The following is a 15,809-nucleotide window of genomic DNA, read 5'->3' as shown; positions in this document are numbered from 1 at the left end:
ACTCATGTGTGAAAATGAAATGGCTATGTGTTCCTTTTCTCTTATTATTTAAAATATACTGCATGTGTGGTCTTATAAAATAATCAATTAAAATTTGACAGTTATTAATTTGCCTATTTTGACAGTTTTCCAAGATGATCCAAGTTTTCCAAGTTGTAGTGTTTTGATTTCATTGTAACCACTGAGTGTGGTTCGGAGGGCAGGAGTAGGGGCTCCTCCCTAGCTCGTCCATCCAGACAATTATCTCCCTGTTTAAGCCCTGGGTCGAACACTCAATCTCTGTCTTGCTTTTTGTGTTTTCTACCTTCCTCGCCTCCTCCTCCTCCAAAACGCAGCTCCAGTCTCCCTCTGCTCCTCATCCTTGCAGGCCGATCGGTTCAGTCTCCCCTCAGAGAGGATGGATCTCCCCGAGCCAGGGGACAGCCCTGTATTCTTTACTAACAGCTTGCTTTCATCTGTGCCAGTGTTCCACTCTGGCCTCTTTGTACGTTCATTTCCTTCTCTCTTTCAGAATCCCTGTCTCCCCGTAGGGCTCTGTCTCGGAGGTCTGGCTGTGCTGATCTCCTGAAGCGTACGCGATCCTTGTTAGTCGGGGCGACTTCTTGTCCTCTTCAGTGTAAGGCTCAGGGGTGGGGAGCGTCCCCTCTTTTTGGGATGGATGCCGTCCCCCCAATATTTTTGGTGAAACGCCATTTTTCGCACTCCAGTTTCATTGTACTTGAATAGTATTTTATTTCTCCCCAATACTTCATCATTTAATCTCCCCAACTTTTCCTTTTAGTGTGTCTGCGCGAGCTCTCTGGCTGAACAGTAGGCCTACTGGAAGTAGTGGCACCAGGAACTAAAATTGACAACTGGTTTTCAGAGGGAGGTTGCATTTTAGTTTTTTAAAAGAATGTTATGACATAACACATGTTGATTCAGTTAAGGCATTTCAAAAATAAATTATGTGAAAATTAGTATAATAGCTGAACTTGTTTTTTTTCTCCTTCAACAACTGACAAACTAAACACTACCTGACAACTCAATGAGGAACAGCACACAGCAGGCACTGCCTTCCTCACCGACCCTGCGTTCCTAGCAAGATCTCTCGATTTGCTGAAAATTATTGTGAAAGCTTATAATGCAAAGCGAGACGTGTTTAATATCATATCAGTGTTTACAAAGACAGCGCACACCTGTTTTACTAGGCTATAATATAAACCCTTCCGGTCTTTATTTTTTTATTGCACACATTTTGTGGTGTTTATTGTTTCGCTGTTTTGTCGGATTTTGTAATGTCTTTTTTTCTTTCTTTGTTAAACGCTGTGCATTCTGCTTGCTTGTTTCTTTTTCTGTGATCTGTGATGTCTATATGGTCTTTATATTTTATATTGTAAAAGAGCTTTGGGTTACTATTGTGTGTAAAAGAGCACACGTGTTCAGCTAATATAGTCCATTTATTAAGCTTTCCTTTTTATTTGCGACCTGCAGTTTCATAGGGTTTACGGCTTAGCATGCAGCAATCCCATTTACTCGATTGGATGAATCCTATTAGTGTGTTCTGGTCATTGTGAGGACTTGTCTTATTTGAAAGAACTGAAAGAGTTCCTTTGCTATATTGTATTGTGACTGACTGTGCTCATTATACTCTTTTCATTTGAAATGCTTAAAAAATTATTTTGGGACCAGTTAGGAGTGAATAGTCAGATTGTTTTCCAAATGATTTCATGCATTAACATTTTGAAAATCTGGTATTGCACTGAATATAGCCTTGCAGCCAAATAATATTTCTCAAGAACTGGCAAGGATAGCAATCATAGTTTAGAGAATCTCCTTTTCTTTATTCTGGGCTGGGAACCTTCCACAGAAAATCTACACCAGAGAGAACGGCAGCATTTTCCAGTTCACCATCTTCAACTATCAATCCTAAATATTATACTAATTTAGAGTTAGTTCCAATCTCCACATAATGTAATTATTTAAATGCAAATAAAGATTTTGCCATCCAACTAACAGTATGATTTTTCATGGACCCAGGCTCCCCATGTCTTCATCTTTTTTTAGGTGTAAAATTGACTGCACTGCTGTAAATGTGAACATTTCCCAGGGGCACTGCCTGGACCCCACCGGGTCACGATGGGTCCAGGACCCCCTTGTGCGTAGGAAAGCGTGCACCGTTGATCCACATTGCATAACCGTATCAAGTCCACTCACAATTTTCTAACGTCTAACGTCCGTTATCCTTCTCTTCATGTTCCCCTTGGGAGTAGTAACCCTGGCTTCCCAGCCTTGGAGGCCACCAGTTCAGTCTCACCTCAAGCCAAGAGGAAAGCATGCAACCTTCCGAAAGTCACAAGCACACAATCCCTATTTCAAGTCCCAGGCTTCAAAAACACACCATGGTAAACTAACCATTATAAAAGTTTATCATAGTAAAAGCACAGTGAAAAGCATGGTAAAGCATAGTATAACTACGGTAAATGCAGAATATAACCATGGAAAAAGCATAAGAAAACTGCAAAATTACTGTGTAAATAATCAGGAGGCCATGCTATTTGAGTGTTATATTGTATTTTCCACTGGAATTGAATATCATCTTTTGAATAAATACTGTCAACTGCTAAGAATGTAAATCAATTAAAGATTTTGACATTTGTTTTCTAAAAATACAAATGAAAAATACCACACGTGTCAATCTCAGGTGTATTTGACTAAGAGTGTCACTGTCTAAAATCAGCAAGTGTGAGAGAGAGAGAGAGAGAGAGAGAGAGAGAGAGAGAGAGAGAGAGAGAGAGAGAGAATGCACCAGACCTGAGCACCCTCTGCCTGTCATTCAGTCCACTGTAATTTAAACTCTTGAAAACACACTGCTAAGAAACCAGCCATGCATTTAAACATGCTCTTACTTTTAACTTAATCAGCAGCATAGTCCTGTTGCACGGGCTTCAGTGCACTCCTGCTATTGGCTTCAGTGTGTCGTGCAAGATTAATAATAATAATATCTTTATACAGCACCTTTCATAGTAGACCACCATCACAAAGCACTTTACATAGATAGGCTGTTATGCAGAGTCACTTACAATTGGACATTGACTTAACATCGCACCTGCAGGATGGAGCACAAGGAGGTTAAGTGACTTGTTCAGGGTCACACAGCCCTGGACTTTAACCACTAGACCACACTGCCTCCTTAAGTTAAGATACTTCCCCGCCTCGCTTCCTCACAGTCTTGACTATTCAAAAGTCATTTGTGCTGGAATACTTGGCTTACCACAGTATTTAACATCCACTGAAGCAGAATAAACTAGAGTTTGTGCATGTCTGGAAGCCCCAGCACAGGATCTGTTTTCATGTTACAACGCTGACACCTGGTGTCCATAGAGAACAGCAACACGATCCATCCATGACACAGTTTACAGCTGCTGTATCTCTGCTGGTTCAATAGCAAGTGTTTCTACAGACATTAACATCGAGCGCCATTTTAATTTCTCTTTATTTGTCCTTTACTGTTATGATGTGAGTGGTTCTGATTCAGTAGAATCAGTGCACCTGTCTACCTGTAGAGAAAGCGTGTGCATGCGTATGCGTGTGGGGTACGTGTCAGTGTGTGCGTGTTGCAGTGTGTGTGTGTTTCAGCATGTCTGTCTGTGTGTGCGAGTGAGCGTGTTTCGGTGTTTCAGTGTGTGTGTGTGCATGTTCGTGTGTGTGTTCCAGTGTGTATCTGGGAGTGTGTGTGTGCGTTCACAATCTCACTTCATATTTGTGTGCTTGAATCAGACCTGGCTGCCCTGGCGTGTCTCAGACGAGTTGTTTTCCTTTGCAGTCGATAGTGCTCAATCAGTAATTGGCACATGTTGTTTTTTAATGGCTTTACAGCTCTCATAGCACTAGCTTCCCAGCATCTGAGAGATAACAGCAGCACCCTTGGATAGGTTTATCTCCATTGATGTCATCGACACTCATTAACCTTCACACCCATCCATCGGCCAGCAGGCAGGGAAACGCGCCTGCCCAGCAGCCAGGCTGGACTTATAGGTAACTGGATTGGACACCTCCTCATATCTCATCATCCTCCAACAGGCAGACTAGCCAGCCATATGAGAATGTGTTAAGGCTCGACTGGCAATACAGCCTGACCACAAAACAATATTCTCAGTGTCTGATTCTGCATAAAAGAAATACTTCCGCAATGTATGTATATATGTATGTATATGTATGTTCATGAAACTTCTCTTAATGGTATATTCAATACATTTCAGTCTGGTTTTCATGTTGCACTAGGACCGAGATGCCCTAGTCAGATTTGTTTATATAGGCCTCAAGCCTGTCCATAGGATACAATGTATTTTAGAACTGTGTGACTGGAGTGCGTACGAACCCGGGGTGGTCTTTTTCCTTAGCTAAGAACCTTGTGCATCTATAGAGACATGCCACAGAGAAAACTCCCAGGGGTCACTGCATTACAGTAGAGAGAAGTGACCAAACAACGCATTGTTTTTGGGGCGTAACTCTCGAACCCGAGCACCTAGAACCACCATTCTAAGTGTTCTGGACTCAGGAGAGCACTCTGACCTGAGTTTTCCATCAGTTTTAATTCTTCTTGATCTAAGTGCTGTAGATCATTCCATCCTACTGAATCATCTTGAAAGCACTGTGGGACTGTCTGGCCTTGTCCTATCCTGGTTCAAATCTGATCTTATCTAGGTTTCAGTTTGTCTCTATTGGGGAGGTAAAATCAGCATTATCGGAAGTTGTCTGTGATGTTCCACAGGGCTCCATTCCAGGTCCCTTGCTGTTTTCATTATATATATATACTACCTATAGATGACATTATCCACAGACACGGAGTGAACTTCCATTGCTATGTGGATGATACCCAGCTATATCTGTCCCTAAAGCCAGGAAATACTCCTGCTGGGGAGTTACTGGCTGCTTGTCTTGCAGACCTCAAGTGCAGGATGTCTCAGAATTTTATAATGTTGAATTCAGATAAAACAGAGGTTAAGCTAGTGAGATCACAGAACCAACTAAAAGGAAATGTGGAATTACATGAGCTCGACCCTTGCAGTCTCTCATCAAAACAAACTAGAAATTAAGAGTTTGTGGGTCATCTTTGATCCTGATCTATCATATTAGGGAAGTTACTAAAGTAACCTTGTATCGTTTGAGAAATATAGCTAGACCTATTTGTTTATCTGATGCTGAGAGACTAATGCATGCCTTTGTTTCATCTAGAACAGATTATTGTAATGCACTTTTTTTCTGGTGTCCCAAAATGTGTGGTATCCTGCTTGCAGCTTGTTCAGAATACCGCCACTAGAATTCTGACTAAAGAATAACCAGCCCAATAGAGACAAACTGAAACCCATCATGATCAGATTTGAGCCAGGATAGGACAAGGCCAGACAGTCCCATTGTGTTTTCAATACAATTCAATAAGATGGAATGGTCTACAGTATCAAAGGCAGCACTTCAATCGAAGACAATTAAAACTGATGGAAAGCCCCAGTCAGACGTTATCAGCAGATCATTCACAACTCTGACAAGGGCCGTCTCGGTGCTGTGTGCAGCATGAAATCCAGACTGAAACTTCTCAGATACACCAGAAACCTGTTCTAATAGTAAAGTGGTAGCTCTCATATACTGCCAGTTCTTGTAAATGAATCAAAGAAAAAGCCTCTATAGCAGCCTGAACAGTTCTAATTGGTAATATTGCGCTAGATTCCTCTTAAAAGAGGGTGCCTTTGTAATCTGAGTTCTGATGTCCAGTATTTCATTTTTTTAAAAGTTTAAAAAGTCATTGCAGCTAAGCGAGGAGCCAATGTCAATCAATTTGTCTAGGGTAGCAAAAAGAAATCGACGATTATTTTTATTTCAGTTAAATTTGAATAATATGAGATCTAACCAATGCCAGAGCCTTCCTATAATTAACCAGGTGGCCCTTCCATATGATGTGATGAACACTCAAATGCAACCCATCTTTTCTGTAACAGTGTGGCCGATTCCAAACCCAGTTGTCAATAAAGCCAGTATTTTCCTGATCACACCATACGCCATGCATCCACAACCTTCCCCCCTGCTTCAACACAATGCACACACGTCTGTCTGTCTGTCTGTCTATGACTGTGTGTCAGTGTTTGTCTGTATCTGTGGGTCTGTCTGACTGTGGACCTGAGTGACTGTGTGTTGCATGACTGTGTGATTGTGTATTTGTGTATTTGCTCTTGTGTGATCATTATTTGGTTTGAATTGTATTTGTTTTTTGTTTAGTTGTACCTCCGCTGTCTTGCCTGTTCCTGTAGTCCTGTTGCTTGCCAGCCTTGCCCACAATGCTTCCCTTCCAAGCAGCCGCCTCATCCCAGTGCAGTGGCCCTCACCACAGAACCATTGCTGCATGGCCATTAGAGAGTGTTCGGATATGTGGAGATTGAAAATGAAACTGGACTGATCCGTAGTTGGCACCAAAACAGATTTGCAGGAAGCAATGACCCCCCCCCCCCCCCCCCCCAAGCTATGTACGTTGCCAGATATTCAAGCCACATTGGACTCTACCCTTTTAAAAGTTTATCACTGTATTTCTGCAGGTTTACCTAATGCTTTTCCTTTGGCTATATTTGCAATTATCATACTTAACCCTACAAACAAATCTTGACATTCTTATAAGCCCTATTGCCTGCTGACTGTTAATAAGTGAACTACGTGGAACTGAACTTCAGTAAACAGATCATTGCAAATCAACTTATGCATGGCAAGAATAATTATGCGTTACTAAGACTTCCTATTGGAACGCCAGTCTAATTCCCCTCAGGGCTGCAATATGTTTTGGACAGAGTCCATGGATTATAAACTTTTGAATGTGGCCTGATTTTATCAAATGCTTGCATGTTGGCCAATTAACGCAGTGTACAAACTCCCTCAGTGATTCATTGCACCGATCAGGCAGCGGGCCAAACAGAAGTTGAACGACAGGTGAGAAAACCTTTGGATCCATGTTTGAATTTGCAATCTTTTTCCCAGGAAGCTTTAAGAAAGTGGATTTTGGTTAACATTCCTTTAGCACACAGTGCCACTCAGTGGCTGTCACTTGTAAACGCGTTGAGGATCTTCACGGGCTGATCAAATACTGTGATCTATTTTACTGGAGGATTTAAACCTCCATTTAAGTCTGTTTGTATGAATAAAATCCAGCTTGATACTCCCTTCTGGATTATCAATGGTTTCCCGTATAAAAGTTTCCCACAGTAAAAGTGAAGCAAAGTGTAATCAAGCACTTTTACTGTTATAAGAGCAGGGCCTGCAATGTGCAACTTTAAAAACTTTGTTTAGCACACCTACGAGATGCAGCGTGTCAGAAAGCTCCTGTTGTTCTCTCCTCTTCTCAGCAGCCCACTGGCTGCCTGTTGCTGGTTCAAACTCCTCTGGGTCGAGGCTGCGTTTCCCTGGCTGATGCAGCGCTGTCTTGGGGTGGAGCGCTAGGTTTATGGCACTTGCACACAGGGACAAAGTCCAGGTAGCCCAGTCTCTCCCAGCTCTCCCCTGCCTGCTCTGCTGTGAGATCGCAGGTTCGCGCGTGTCGTTTGGAGATGAGCCTCTTTTCCCCGGACCCAAGCGCCACGCTTTCTTCCGTCGACTGTGCTCAGGATTTACTGGGGAGTGATGTGTCCGCTGCTTGTGAGTACCGCACTGCGCTCCTACATTACAAATCGCAGGCATTTTATCTATCTATCAGTGTACCACGAAAGTATACAACTGATTTTAAACCCCCTCTCTATAAAGGGTTACCACTATATTTTGCAGTTTTCTCCCATGGTTAAGCTGTGCATTTACCATAGTTTACCACAGTTTGTCGTGTTTTTTTTTTTAATATTCTTTACCATACCTCTCTGGGCTTTACAATGCCTACCTACAGTATGCTTTACGATGCTTCTGCTGTGCTTTATAATACTCTGATATGCTTTTACTATGGAGAACTTGTATATGGGCCCTGTCTGAATCAGCTACATATATATATATATATATATATATATATATATATATATATATATATATATATATATATATATATGCCTCTGTTGTAGTGCGGAAGTACATGCTTTATAAAGGACAATATCGTCATGAGGATTTATAACAAAATCTGTAATGGAAAATACTTCCTTAAACAGGAGCACACAGAGACACACAGCTTTCTATGTGTTCTGCCTTCTATGAAAAGCGTCTTAAATCTACAAATCCACTCCTATACCCCTTAACACATCGGAGCAGCCAGGGGTGTACTGGGAAATAAAAAAACATGGGTAAGCTTGAATAGATACAGTGTTACTGGCCCTCAGCCCACCAGAGCCTCCTTCCCCCCACACACAGTTATCTCTCCTCTCGGGTGCTCAGTGCTGCCAGATCACAGGGTTTCCCTCCAGATTTAGAGGTTTTTTATTCCTTACCCAGGGTTTCTGGAGGTAAGAATTTAACAAATGTTTTTTTAAAGGTAAATTTGCAGAGGTTTTACAAACATGGCAGATGTGGTCGTAATGTGAAATATCATGTGTCAATGCAAGAAAACGCCGCAAGCCCAGAAGAAAATTTGCAAAGCTGCAAAGCCCAGGAAACTGCCCTCGCGAGACACACGGTTTTATCTCCACTTTAGAACTTGAAAGCACTGACATGACTCCACCATATAAACAGAAACACTCACCACCCTGGGAAGCTGAGGGGGCTTTCAAAGGGAAGCTGAGGGGGCTTTCAAAGGGAAGCTGAGGGGGCTTTCAAAGGTGAATTCAAAGCATTGACAACGCCTTAGTCTTTATAACTGTTTGTAAAACTACTGTATTTCAAAAAAAAATCTTATCAATTGGCTATATTTGAATTACACATGTGTTTGAACTGATTATTATGTTCATGATATGGCTGACATAGTCAGTCTTTCAAAGACGTTAAGTTCTTCCAGATTTTTTGTTTATTTGATTTTCATCTTTCATAATCCGTTTGTGCAGAACCTTTAATGAATCCAGGCTTGAAGCTTTACCACATGTGTGTCTGTGGGCCAGCTAAGCAGTGCTGAAGATCCTTGATCCTCCATTCAAACTTCGGCATGGTTTGCTGAAGAATGTAATGGCATGGCAATCATTACTAACTTGAAAGACATTGTTAATATGGGTAGTTTTATTGCAATGCTGACGCACTTATCGATGCTATATCCTCATGTAACTCTGGTCATAATCTTAACAATAAATCACTTAAGATTTTTTTCAGTTTTTATTTTTTATGACTATTCATGTTTTTATACACATTCACACAGAACATGCAGTCCAGTGGCCATGCCCCCCCTGCTCACGCTCAGTTCTGACTGACAGCTCTCACCTGCCAGTCTCACGCTCAGCAACACAACACAGACACTCACCATTAAAATATCTTGCCTGTTTAACCCAGGATTTGCATATCACAGGAGAGTAGAAATGAGTAAACTCTGTATCCCTTATACGAGAAGTGGGTAAATGCTGTTTACCTGTGTAGACCCTCGACTACACAACTGGGTGCACCTACCCTTCTACTGTGAAAGTCTACCACAGTAAAAGCAAAGTGGAACAGAGCATGTTAAAAAAACTTGGCAAACCAGGCTAGCTAAGGTAAATGCACAATGTAATCTCAGGAAAAGCATGGAGGCAAAACTGCCAGACTTTAGAAGCGTCTTTCTTTGGGTAAAACTACGAAATGGGATTATATTGGGATCCCAGTAAGAGACAAGCAGACCAGCGTAATATAAAACTTCATTGTAAGTGTATTGAGAATCGTAGGAAAAACTGTTATTTATTCACTGACTCAAAACAGACACTTCATTTCTGATTTACACATGCAAATAATGTGAAATATTGATTACACTTGCAACAACGTGAAATATTGATTACACAAGAAAACAATGTGAAATATTGATTACACAAGAAAACAATGTGAAATATTGATTATACATGCAACAATGTGAAATACTGATCACACAAGAAAACAATGTGAAATATTGATTATACATGCAACAATGCGAAATATTGATTACACAAGAAAACAAAGTGAAATATTGATTACACATGCAATAATGTGAAATATTGATTATACATGCAACAATGTGAAATACTGATCACACAAGAAAACAATGTGAAATATTAAGCATTGAATTAATTGTGGGCCTTCCCTTGTAAGAGTGAGCTCCATGCTTCCAAGCCTATTTCCTTCATAGTGTGTGCAATGGGAACTCTACAAAGTGCATGTTTATTTTCTTTTTTTTTTCAGAGCTATTTATTTGTACCCACAGCCTGCAGTTTTAACTTATTAAGCTTCGTCTGGGACACACTTTTAAATTCCTGGTGTTACTATGTGTTTAATAAGAGCCACACCTCAGCTTGTTACCCATACACTGGGGCTAACCAAGCTTGTATTGAAACCTGCAATGGGTGAAAGTACTATGCAATAGGAGTCTTATTACCATCCCTGGTGTTACATGAATCTGTCTCTCTGATTCCCTCAGCCCTGCAGGTGAAGACAGAGTACAGCTGGGAAGACTCATTCAGAGAGACCTGCCCCGTCTGTGGGGACAGAGTGTCTGGATACCACTATGGACTGCTGACCTGTGAGAGCTGCAAGGTGAGAGTAGGGGAGGCTTTTTATTGCTCCAGAGCACGATGATAATAATAGCTCTGACACACGCCCAAGCAACATAGGGCACAGCAATTGCAAGCACTGCGCTGAGCTGTGTGTTCCAGGATTTACCATTGCTGGAGAAACCGTGAGAAACTGAATCCTCTTTACAATCTGCATAAAGCTTTGTAAAGCATAAGAATGGGTGGTGCAGTATATCACAGGGGAGCAGAATACAGGAAAAAATACAGCACAGGGGAGCAGGGTACAGCAGAGGAGCAGGGTACAGTACAGAGGAGCATGGTACTGCACAGGGGAGCAGGGTACAGCACAGGGGAGCAGGCTACTGTACAGGGGAGCAGGGTACAGTGCAGGGGAGAAGGGTACTGCACAGTGGAGCAGGGTACTGTACAGGGGGGCAGGGTACTGCACAGGGGAGCAGGGTACAGCACAGGGGAGCAGGGTACGGCACAGGGGAGCAGGGTACGGCACAGGGGAGCAGGGTACGGCACAGGGGAGCAGGGGGAGCAGGCTTAAAATTGGCTGCAAATTGACAGACTGAGCTCAAGGTTCTATCTAAAAAGATGGTTGCGAAGAGGCTATAAACAGGGTTTATATGAATCCGCGTCAACGCATAGTCTGTTGAAAATGAAAGTAAAGATCCACCGGTTAAAATAATCCATGATTTAACTGATTTCATAGAAAAAAATGTACAAATTGTATTGCTGTTCATTTTTAAAATGTGCTTGTGGTATAAAAAGAATGACTGATCGTTCTGGTATGCTGTTTTTATTCCCCTTTGGAGGATGTCCTTACTTAAACCACTCGCCCCTGTCAGGCTTCTGATTTACTGAGACATCGTCCTGCGGTGAATAAAAACCATATACTTCGAACGATCATTCAAACCCTCTGTATGTGTTAATGTGTATTTCATTGTATTGCACTGTGTTTATCTGTGTGTCATCCCCAGGGCTTCTTCAAGCGAACCGTGCAGAATGACAAGCGCTACACCTGCCTGGAGAAGCAGAGCTGCCCCATTGACAAGACCCAGAGGACGCGCTGCCCCGCCTGCAGGTTCCACAAGTGCCTCAGTGTGGGCATGAGGCTCGAAGGTGGTGCACTGCCATTCACTGCCAAGCCACTAGAATCCAATTCATATCACAGTCAAACCAATAGAATCCAATCCCATTCCAATCTAACCCAGTTCTATTCCATTCCACATCACTTCATTCCAATTCCAGCTGTATTCAATCCAATTCAATCCCAGTCCAACTCATCCCTGTTTCTCTCCTTCCTCAGCTGTCAGAGCTGACAGAACGAGAGGCGGCCGAAACAAACTGGGCCCCCTGTACCGACGGGACCGGCAGATCAAACAGCAGAGGAGAGGCTTGGACAGCAGCCCTGCCAGCATCAGCGTCTACGGGATCAAACTGGAATACACGTCCCAGCCACATGCGAGCGCACTGCCCACACCCTCGCCACCCCCCTGCAGCTACGAGCACTCACAGAGCACAGGCCTGGGCTTCTCCCCCACCCTGGAGACACCCCTGCCAGGCTGCCTCCCGGAGCTGTGCGATCCCTACTGCCAGGAGGTGAAGTCTGAGTGGAGGTGTAGCTCCCAGGTCGGACCCCCCCTACCCTCTACCAGCCTCCTCCCCGAGATGATGCACTGTGAGCTGGAGGAGGCCGCTCTGCGTGCCCGGGTCCTTGGGCACCTGCAGAGGGAACTGGCGAGCAGGGGCAAGCACGACCGGCTCAACACCTTGGGGATCATGAGCACAGGCCTGGGCTTCTCCCCCACCCTGGAGACACCCCTGCCAAGCTGCCTCCCGGAGCTGTGCGATCCCTACTGCCAGGAGGTGAAGTCTGAGTGGAGGTGTAACTCCCAGGTCAGACCCCCCCTATCCTCCACCAGCCTCCTCCCCGAGATGATGCACTGCGAGCTGGAGGAGGCCGCTCTGCGTGCCCGGGTCCTTGGGCACCTGCAAAGGGAACTGGCGAGCAGGGGCAAGCACGACCGGCTCAACACCTTGGGGATCATGTGCAGGATGGCGGATCAGACCCTCTTCACTCTAGTTGAGTGGGTCAGGGGCTGCGTCTTCTTCAAGCATCTCACGGTAGCGTAGCCAACACTCAACTGCACCATCATTTAGAAAGAACAGAATAGCGTAGAGCATGCTGCGTGAGGCTAGCTGATCTCCGCTGCACCAAAAGTCAGTCCTTGAGTGGGTGAAAATCAGCTTGTTTCTTACACAGCACCCTGTAGTGTCACTTTTAAAATAGATGAGAACAGTTAAGCAGTACAGCTAATTGTAATGTCCATCTGATACAAACTATCTGGCACAACAAAGAGATTTGAGATGGCTGGATCACATCAATATCAGGGTTTAGAGCTATATATTATAAAGACATTTCAGAGGGCTGGATCACATCAATGTCAGGGTCTGCTATATATTATAAAGACATTTCAAATGACTGTATGGCATCAGTATCTCACCCACCCAGGCTCTGACTTTGAATAAGAACATGACAGTAACCCATCTATTCACCTCTTAGAACGCTAACCCCTGCTACACAAGAGAGCAAAGTAGTTCAGTGAAACTGCAGTACTGGCACTCTGGGATTACCCTTGACTTTTGACAACTTGATCAAATATTGTAAGAAACTGTGTGCTAGTTTGAGAGCTCTGACCTCTCAGTTAAACCCAGGCTGGTGCAGTTGGCTTTCGCTTTTGCCAAGCTGTATCCCGCTGCCCTTAGGGGATCCCTATAGTTAAAGCCACGCCATTTCGACTGTAATTCTCTCTCAGTGTATTCAACACTGAAGACTTTGAGAGAGGCTCCTGGTTGAAACGTTTCTCAGAGTTTGTCCTTGTTCTGGCTGAAGTTCTGCCGTTGATTGCTCTGCAGGTTGAAGATCAGATGAAGCTCTTGCAGAACTGCTGGGGAGAGCTGCTAGTCATGGACCATCTCTACAGACAGGTGGCGCTAGGGAGGGAGGGCAGTGTGCACCTGGTCACTGGACAGCAGGTACGGAACCGGAGAATCGCCCCGCACCCCGCCCCACACCCTGCCCCACCCATAGCATGAACACACAAAGCAAGTTGCAGCTGATGCACTGAATCCTCAGAGCTTTACAAAATCACCTAACAGCATATAAAAAACAAAAAGCTAAACTGAAAAAAGACTATGAAAAGATAAGGGGGGCTCCCCGAGTGGCTCACCTGGTAAAAGCAGAGCCAGGTGGTGTGCAGGGTGAGTCACTGGTCTTCATTGGGGACTCCGAAGAGAGCGTCGCATTGGCGCTGGCGCTCCTGTAGATCAGGGAGGCAAAACCGGCAAGGACTGTTTCTCCTCAGCGCACCCTGCTGGCCAGTGAGCTCAACGGCAGACACCTGCAGGCCTGGCCTTTGTCTTCCAGGTGTCAGAAGTTCACTGACATCCGCTCCCGAGTTCCTGGGTGAAAAAGGAAGCTGGCTCGGTCGTGGGATTGGAGGTCGCCTGCTGAACCTTCAGTCCTCCTGAGCCCTGTGGGGAATTGCTGCAGTGAGGGGGAAAGCAATTGGGCATGCCAAACTGGGAGAAAATAAAAAAAAAGATTATTATTTACTGTTGACCCATCCCTTATAAAAGTTTACCACAGTAATTTTGCAGTTTACCACAGTCTACCATGGTTTGCTATGTTTTTAATTTTTTGCTTCACCATGCTTTGTTACACTTTGCTGTGCCTTTAATGTGGGAGACTTTTATAAAGGGTAACCCTCCCATCTCTCCTCTCCTCCAGATTGAAGTTTCCACCATCGTCTCTCAGGCTGGGGACACCTTGACCAGTCTGCTGTCTCGCTCTCAGGAGCTGGTGTCTAAGCTCAGGACACTCCAGCTGGACAGACAGGAGTTTGTGTGTCTCAAGTACCTGGTGCTCTTTAACCCTGGTAAGACATGGGGTGTCTCTGCCTTACATAAGCACCTATTGTCTTCTATAGGGGTGTGCTGACATTGATTCTCATATCCTTTAAGAAGTGTTTGTCAGCAGGTATTAAATAAATTCACTAATGTGTTGTTTTCAAAACAAGAAAAGCTGTCCTCCCCTCACCTTTGCAACTGAGTATCAGTCAGTGGCAATTCATTTACGAATTGAGTGTATTAAAAGCTGATTGGAAGATTATTTTCTTCTCATCTGAGGTGCTGACATTTTTACTGCCATACGGCTCAGGTTACCCCTCGGCACGCCAGTACAAATATTAAACTGTACTCCATTGTAAAGGTGAGGGGAGGGCAGCTTTTCTTGTTTTAAAATCAACATATTAATGAATGGATTTCTTGAATACCTGCCAATAAATTCTCCCTAAAGGCAATTCTGAGCACGAGTATCAGCACAGTCAGAGTCTTCTAGCAATATAATGTTTTTAATGTTTGTGATGATTTGCTGCTTCAAACCTGCACTGCACTGAACAGAGAACCCATTCTCTTAGGGGGCGAGGGAGCAGTTCAGTCTCCATGCCTCAATCCTGCCCTGGACTGGAGGGAGTAACCTTTCTCTTAGGGAGTGAGGGAGAGAGGGAGCAGTTCAGTCTCCATGCCTCAATCCTGCGCTGGACTGGAGGGAGCACCCTTTCTCTTAGGGAGTGAGGGAGGGAGGGAGCAGTTCAGTCTCCTTGTCTCAATCCTGCCCTGGACTGGAGGGAACACCCTTTCTCTTAGGGCGTGAGGGAGGGAGGGAGCAGTTTAGTCTTCTTGCCTCAAGCCTGCCCTGGGGGGAGCACCCTTTCTCTTATTTTATTGTAATTTAATCTTTAAGTCCTGTGCGATTATAAAATTTGTATGATAACTCACGATCCTTTTGCTACATTTCCATCTGCACCATGAAACCAGTCTCATCTTGTTCCCAGTATCAAACTGGCACTTTCATCAGCGGTCTACAATCTAAAATCCCATCTTCAACCAGACACAAAAGTTAACAATCACCATGTATCGTGTTTTTGTACTATCATTACTTTGAATCAACCTCCAATATTTCCAATGATTATTTCTCTGCAGTCAGATTGAGCTGTCTCTCGCGTCCTTCTCCATAGTGTAGAGAGATGGCGTCCGGCCAGCCTGCATTCCTAGCTGGCTCTGACAGTCAGCAGGGATGGAAATACCACTCTGTAAAGTTTCTGCTGGAGTAACGTTGTGGAGAACGATATTTGACTGAATAAGGATTCCAGA

The 15,809-nt window shown here is 44.0% G+C and overlaps 1 protein-coding gene across 1 annotated transcript in view; it reads left to right on the top strand.

The window, feature by feature from the left end:
- Positions 1–7,565: 7,565 nt before the first annotated feature.
- Positions 7,566–15,809, top strand: part of nr5a5 (nuclear receptor subfamily 5, group A, member 5) — a 9,383-nt gene continuing 1,139 nt past the window's right edge. Inside the window, exons 1-7 of the mRNA XM_041235656.1 lie at positions 7,566–7,653; positions 8,425–8,435; positions 10,426–10,608; positions 11,573–11,714; positions 11,902–12,719; positions 13,512–13,631; positions 14,386–14,533. Of these exons, the coding sequence (XP_041091590.1) occupies positions 7,566–7,653; positions 8,425–8,435; positions 10,426–10,608; positions 11,573–11,714; positions 11,902–12,719; positions 13,512–13,631; positions 14,386–14,533 (1,510 nt within the window). The remainder of the gene's footprint in view (positions 7,654–8,424; positions 8,436–10,425; positions 10,609–11,572; positions 11,715–11,901; positions 12,720–13,511; positions 13,632–14,385; positions 14,534–15,809) is intronic.

This window comes from Polyodon spathula, chromosome 38 (genome assembly GCF_017654505.1).
Source record: "Polyodon spathula isolate WHYD16114869_AA chromosome 38, ASM1765450v1, whole genome shotgun sequence".
Taxonomy (NCBI): Eukaryota; Metazoa; Chordata; class Actinopteri; order Acipenseriformes; family Polyodontidae; genus Polyodon; species Polyodon spathula.
Note: the sequence above shows the minus strand (reverse complement) of the source record. Positions and strands in the feature narration are given on the sequence as shown.